The 7,309-nt window shown below is 40.7% G+C and overlaps 1 protein-coding gene across 1 annotated transcript in view; it reads right to left on the bottom strand.

The window, feature by feature from the left end:
• Positions 1-4,833: 4,833 nt before the first annotated feature.
• LOC101861631 (autophagy-related protein 16-1) overlaps positions 4,834-7,309 on the bottom strand; it is a 40,486-nt gene continuing 38,010 nt past the window's right edge. Inside the window, exons 16-18 of the mRNA XM_005111788.3 lie at positions 7,036-7,134; positions 6,053-6,188; positions 4,834-5,014 (exon numbers count right to left, since the gene is read on the bottom strand). Coding sequence (XP_005111845.1) covers positions 6,095-6,188; positions 7,036-7,134 — 193 coding nt within the window. The 3' untranslated portion in view covers positions 4,834-5,014; positions 6,053-6,094. The remainder of the gene's footprint in view (positions 5,015-6,052; positions 6,189-7,035; positions 7,135-7,309) is intronic.

Here is a 7,309-nt window from a genome sequence, read left to right as displayed (position 1 = left end):
TCTCATTACCCCAGGACACCTTAGAAGAACACACTGGAACATTCTTGGCTCCCATGAAGCATACAGTTCGGGCTGCATATAACACACATCAAAACGATATTTTAAAAAACCACACCAGAGCACCCACCAACCACCCACAGTGGCCACTTTACCCTGCCTCAGGCTTCTCTTTCTTAAAATGGAACAAGAAGTAATTTTCTGGGATTTTGGCACAGGATCAGGAAAAAGGAGAATTGACAACAAAGGCGGAAAATACAACAGCTTCAGAAAAAAACAACAAAAAGACAAAAAGACAAAAAAAAAAGACAAAAAACAACAAAAAGACAAAAAGACAAAAAGACAAAAAGACAAAAAAAAAGACAAAAAGACAAAAAAAAAGACAAAAAACAACAAAAAGACAAAAAGACAAAAAAGACTACGCAAGTTTTATCACTGAAGCGTATCAGTATGGTGGTTTTTGAAGTTGGTGAATAAAAAGAAAACCATGAACACTGTAATGGTCTTGTTGTGCACGCCAAGAGCACGTCGGACAGACAGACAGACAGACAGACAGACAGACAGACAGACAGACAGACAGACAGACAGAAAAAGAGGAGGAAGAAAAAGAATATGCCACATCAGCCCCGCCCTCCATCCACTTTTAACCAATAGAATGATTCTTTTTTATAGAAATAGACTGATAACAACCCTCTCTTTTCTGTTTCTAGATTTCAATACAAAGATCCTCTCTGTTCTAGAATCTAGTAGCCAATAAAAGATTTCATTCGGTACGAAAAGTCCTCACATAACCACTCTCTTCGCTTTTTTGTTTCAATAAAAGTTTTACGGCACTTGCAACACAAAGTCATAAAAAGTGCCGAAGATTAGAGGTGTTACAAGAGAGTAACAAACACAGAAAAGAAGGAGAGGAGAAAAGGAACGATAGATGTTTGATAGAAAAGAAAGAGTAGACCACACCAGAGCACGCGCCAACCACCCAACTTTCCTCCCACATCTCACTGTTGTAGAAACAAAATTTGGCACAAGAAGAAGAGATCTGTGCATCAATCTACACAACTTGATCATCTGGAGACAATGCAATGCACGCACGCACACACACTGACATACACATAGGCATTGACTAACTCACACACACAAACACACACACGCACACACACACATGCGCTCGGGCACACACACACACAGACGTCCCAGAAAATACGACAAAAGCGATACTCTGATCCAAACTGTAACCACTCAACAGTAGCAGTTATTTAAGGGGCGGCTTCTGAGCCTACCTCTCAGGGTCAGGGCCAACCCAGGCTGAGAGAGATACAACACACACACACCCAGCACAAAGACAGAGATAGAGACACTCAACAAAAATTCTCCCCACCCGGGAATCGAACTCAGGTCTCCAGTTTGAGAGGGTGAAGCGTCTAACCACAAAACCACAGATGCTGTTATGCATGTTGGAAAATAGTACTTCCATCCGATTTTTAAAAAAAATGTCTATATCTTATTTTTAGTAAGAGTTTTACGGCACTTGCAACACAATAAGGTCATATAAGTGCAGAAGATTAGAGGTGTTACAGGAGAGTAACAAATATAAAAAGGAAGAAGGGGAGATAAGGACGATAGATGTTTGAATGATAGGAAAGAAGAAGCAAACCACACCAGAGAACCCGCCAACCACCCACTCACGCATGTTTGAAAATGATATTTCTGACCGATTTTAAAAAAAAAAATCTATATCTAATTTTCAACTGACTCAAAGATCAAGAAAAAAGAACAAGCAAAAACAATACAGCGGAACTCCCGCTCAATAGAACTTTGCCGATTAACTTTGGTGAAGCCACAGCTGCCAAACAACATGCACATCCAAGAACCACAAGACTTGGCCCTACGACATTCGGCACAACAGCAACATCCGGACAACAGCAACATCCGGACAACAGCAACTTCCGCAACGTTCACCCCATCAACAGCAGCATCACTACCACAAAGAGCTGCACAAACGACAGGTTGTAGACGTTGGTTTTGAGCAACAAAAAGGCCGCATCATCAAACAGAACAACACATAATGTAAGAAAGCCAGTTATTAATCTTTACCATACTGCCAAAAAGTAAACACGCAACACCCACCCAAAAAAAAAAAAATCAGTAGAAAATAATTGTACACCCACCCAAAAAAAAAAAGAAAAAAGATGAAAAAAAAATCAGTAGCAAATAATTGTCGATGTCACAAGCAATCTACTTTAGTCCATTTGAGTACTTTTTACACCAGATACCAAACAAAAAAACCAACTAGTTTTTGTCGTGCCTTTCCTATCAAGATTCATGAAAAGCAAGAAAACTGTACGCCTTGACCACGGGATTAAGCTGCAGTTTGGTGATGCTGAAAGGTGCGTTTTTCATAAAGCTTTGAGAGGGTGTAAAATTTTAAAAATTTCTCCAAATTTGGACATAGTGGTTGCTTGTAACACCAACAGTACGAAAGTCACTGTACTACCCTATAGCTCATTCAAATGGAATTTTTGAAAAAAATTTAAAGACAGCTTTCACCTATTTTGTAAAAGGTTACGTTGGAAATTGGACCTTACAGTTCTAAAATCACACAGTACTACTTCACTACATGGCCAATCATCGACAGAATGTACCGTCTAGTGATAAAATCTTTTTTATAAAACTTAAAAAAAAAACTTTTAAAAAGAATTTTGTACGAATATCATCCGCTACAGTCTTTTAAAAAAGAAAGGGTAAAACAATCACCAAAAACAAAACAAGTCTAGATCTAGCGATGAAATCTTCTTATAAAACTTGAAAAAAAAATTGTGTATGAATATAATCAACTACAGTACTTTTTAAAAAATTAACGTTAAAACAATTGCCAAAAGCGAGACAAACTTGCAGTTCATGAAATTACAACAAGCAATCTGTCTCCTTGACTGTCTCTCTCACTCAACTCTCTCATTTCTTATATAAAATCACACCCGTTTCTCATTATTTGTCCTCTTAAACATTCAAAAGTGAAAAAAATTTCAATTCGCCACACAATCGACAATCCACCTCAAACTTCCAGGCATAATTGGTTCAAAGATATTAGTTTGTTAGTTCCCTATATGATTCATCATTCTCTCACAGTTTGAAACGTACTCATTAATCATTACTTACACATTCCTCTCTTAAAAAGGGAGAAAAAACAGGCACCAAGATACATGACAAAGTAGGAAACAGAAAAGAGACTTAACGTCTTCCAATTCCTAAACAGCTGCTTGTAAAACACACAGACATTCAGCACTTCAAATCTATACATCTCAAAATATCGTAACCACTGAGACAGAAAATATCATAACCATTCAAATGAAAAACGTCGTAACATTTTCCCCCAAATATCTCAATCTGACTTGTTTTGCCTACAAGACCATCTACACTAAAGACGTCCAATAGAAATAAGACTTAACCCTGTCCGTACACTCTGGGGTCATTTTGTACCCCTGGGGTTGTATTCTTCACATTTTAGAATACTTCTAGTACGAAGATCTCTTTGAAACTTTCAGTATTTCTAAAAAAATCATTTTGACAGACTGCTATGCAAAGCGTACGGATTGGATTAACGAGTAAATTTCCTCGTTGGAAAGTGGTGGCACAGAGTTCCCCACGTCGTATGGATACGATGGTAAAACACGACGTACGGATAGGGTTAAATGGTGGCACAGAGTCCCCCACGTCGTATGGATACGATGGTAAAACATGACGTACAGATAGGGTTAAAAATCCAAGGGAGCTGAAGAAAAAAAAAGGTAGACGGACATTCTGGCAAACAGTGGGAACATTTCCCCCGGTGGTTCAGACACTAGGCCATGTCATCCATCACTGCCCGTCTAGTCAGTACCAAACAATCTGCTTTCTGACCATCTTATGTTCCCAATCCAGCCGTCCCCTGAGAGTAACTGTTCCCTTTAATTAGTTTGTTTAACCCTTTTTGAGCCATACCTGCCTGAACCAACCTTCCGCTCATGTTGCCATACTTTTTACTGGCTTTCCCGCTGTAGAGCCACACCGGCTTTTACCGGCCCGACACCCGCCTGTAGTGCAGGCTTAGAAATAAGAACATTCCACTCTAAATTTAGACACTGGCGTCCTAGGTCTTTGTATGGGAAATTTTATTGAAATACATCGATTAGATCAAAAGCAAAAGCAATTTCTTTGCTACAACCCCCTGAACCTCAGAAAAACACAGAAATAATTTGGTTCTGGGAAGCCATCAGCTGGCCGCCATCTTCTGTGCTGACCTGCTGACCTATATATGGCGTAAAGAAGGTTAAGTAAGGAGACCAACGTCAACAGTCATGGTTCATTGCGCTGGGAAAAAGCAAGAAAGTTTAGTTCTAGTAAGAGTTTTACGGCACATGCAACACAATGTGATCATTTAAGTGCCGAAGATTAGAGGTGTTACAAGAGAGTAACAAACACAAAAAAGAAGGAGGGGAGATAAGGACGATAGATGTTTGATAGGAAAGAAGAAGCAAACCACACCAGAGCACCCGCCAACCACTCACTCACCCACAAAAGTAAGAAAGACAGACAGGAACAACAGATGGGGAAAGAAAAGTAGAACTAGGACCCACCGGTGGCGCTCTCCATCCATCCGCACCCCTCCACTCACACTCCAGCGACAGCACACAACAGCTCCACTCCTCACAAACACACGGTCCATCGCAACCTCCAGCCTCCTAAATGAGCACATATACGTCTTAAATTCTACAGAACAGCATTCACAACTTCACAACTAAACTCAGACACCCCCACAACCACCAATATGATACACATGATACATTCAACGCACTTCAGTCTGATCATTCTCTAGTCACCCTGGTTTAATTAAGACCCCCGTATAAAATAAATTTTGGTCCTCGCATCCACAGGGGAGTCGCCGTACATCCATGGGAGAGCACCGCTTCTGGACGTCCATCATCTCGATCTTGATTCTGAGCCGACACCGGGGAATAAGAGTACCGTGGGATGATGGAATCTGAAGTACAGAAAGAGAGAAAATCAGCTTCCTTGAGAAGCGATACTTGAAACATTCATCATCATCATCATCATCATCATCATCATCATCATCATCGTGTGCCAGATCTGTGGCAGACATATGCAATCATGTACAGGAGATTCATTCCTTTCCATGGATGCTCTAAAAATTTGTTTAGAAATTTACCACAATCCGAATCTGTCCCTGTTACCCATCTGTTTCGGCTCTCCAAGTAAGTTGCCCTGGACCTCCCCCTGCCTTGTTCGCCTTCAATTTGTCCAGCGAGACCTGGATGTTCAAGGGCCTAATGTCTATTCAAGTGTCCCAGAAACTGTATTTGTCTCTTTCTAATTGTTTTTGACAGTGAGAGGATCCTACGGGCTTCTTGAATGAGGGAGTGAACATTTTAATCAAGTATCTCCATCCATCTACTGGGAATACCCTCTCCTACTCCTTATTAGTGTTTGTTACTCTCTTGTAACACCTATAATTTTCAGCACTTATACAACCTAATTGTGTTACAAGCACTGTAAAACTTTCACTAAAACTAAAAAGCACTTATATATATGACTTTTCGAGTTGCAAGTGCCGTAAAACTTTCACTAAAAAGCACTTAAATCACCTTACTGAGTTGCAAGCGCCATAAAGCTTTTACCAAAATTACAAAAGCAATGACCGTGCTACTCACTTCGTAAAGCCTAAGGTCGGGGTAGGTAGGTGGGTGGGTGGTCAAACAACAGTACAAAATTAAAAAGATTTATTCCCCCCGCCAAAAAAGAAACAATTAAAAAAATGTTTTTTAAATATTCTCAACACCATTCATTTCATAAATACCAATGACTATGCATGGGGGCTCTGGTCTGGTTTGCTTCTTCTTTCCTATCAAACATCTATCGTCCTTCTCTCTCCTACTCCTTTTGTGTGTGTTTGTTACGCTCTTGCAACATTTCTAATTTTCCACACTTATACAACCGTATTCAATTGCAAGCGCCGTAAAACTTTCACTAAAGCTACAAAAGCAATGGCTGTGCTACTCACTACGTAATGCCTAAGGTCGGGGTAGGTGGGCGGGGCGAGCAGTCAATAGTCGGACCACAGCACCACCTTCTTGCCCTTTTCACAGCTGACCAGCGACGTCCCTGAAGGATTCCAGGCGCAGGCAACTACCGTGTGACTGAAACACAAGACAAACATCATTTTTAAAATAAAAGATTTTCTTTATTACTGGAGGAGTTTTCACGCCCCTATCAGCACAATTGGAATCATTTAAGTCACCGACCCGTAATTTCTGCTCAATATCGCTGGCGACCAAGAGTCGCTGACTCAACCAGGCAAACTAAGCAACTAACGGAACTTCTCCACGGAAGTAAATATCAAGCGGAATCAATCTATGTGATAGCTGAGTCGTTGATGTAGCGCTTCGAATGTTTAAAGTGCGTTTCTTGAGCTGTGAAGGTTTTATTTTCCCCCATTATTTGTTCTACCATGGCTTCAGCGTTTCCAAATCGCTATTGTAGATTTAGAAATTCAAGTGGGCGTGCCTACCCTCTCCAAACAGAATGGGAGTTTTATCATGATGTCTATATGTCGCAAAAAGAGGTTTTTCTATGAAGTACTTTTATTTCTGAATATATCTTGAACATCTCACGTAATTCTGTCAATGACTTTTGTTTCAAAGAACTTTTTTGTAACCCACCCTTATTATTTTGTTGACTTTTAAATCGGTGCAGTACTCAAGGGTTTTTTCACTATATGACCCTGCGGTACTGTAAGTCTTAAGAGGCCGGCTGCTCGGACTTCGACCCCGTCTGTCGTCAGGGGCTACCAACCTGGGCTGAGAGGAATACAACATCCCAGCAGAAAGACAGAGATACTCACACAACACACACACACTTAAACACACACACACACACACACTGACACACAGACACACAAACACACACACACACTGACACACACACACAAACACACACACACACACACACTGACACACACACACACACACACACACACACACACACCTGTGTTCTTTCAGCACCCTCTCCACCCTTGACTTGTTCAGATTCCACACGTATACGCTACCATCGGAGGATCCGCCAGCAGCATACTGGGCATCGGGGCTGGAAGTGGAGGTGGTGTTGGCGGTGTGGTGTGGGGGGCGGGGTGAAAGAGACATGGACAGAAAACACCAAGATTGAGATCAAATTCTTTCAAAAGTAACAAATATGAAAAGGATAACAACAACAATAAAATAGCAGTAAAAGCACTATATATTATATAATAATATAACTAAAA

The sequence above is a fragment of the Aplysia californica genome, unplaced genomic scaffold (assembly GCF_000002075.1).
Source record: "Aplysia californica isolate F4 #8 unplaced genomic scaffold, AplCal3.0 scaffold01122, whole genome shotgun sequence".
Taxonomy (NCBI): Eukaryota; Metazoa; Mollusca; class Gastropoda; order Aplysiida; family Aplysiidae; genus Aplysia; species Aplysia californica.
Note: the sequence above shows the minus strand (reverse complement) of the source record. Positions and strands in the feature narration are given on the sequence as shown.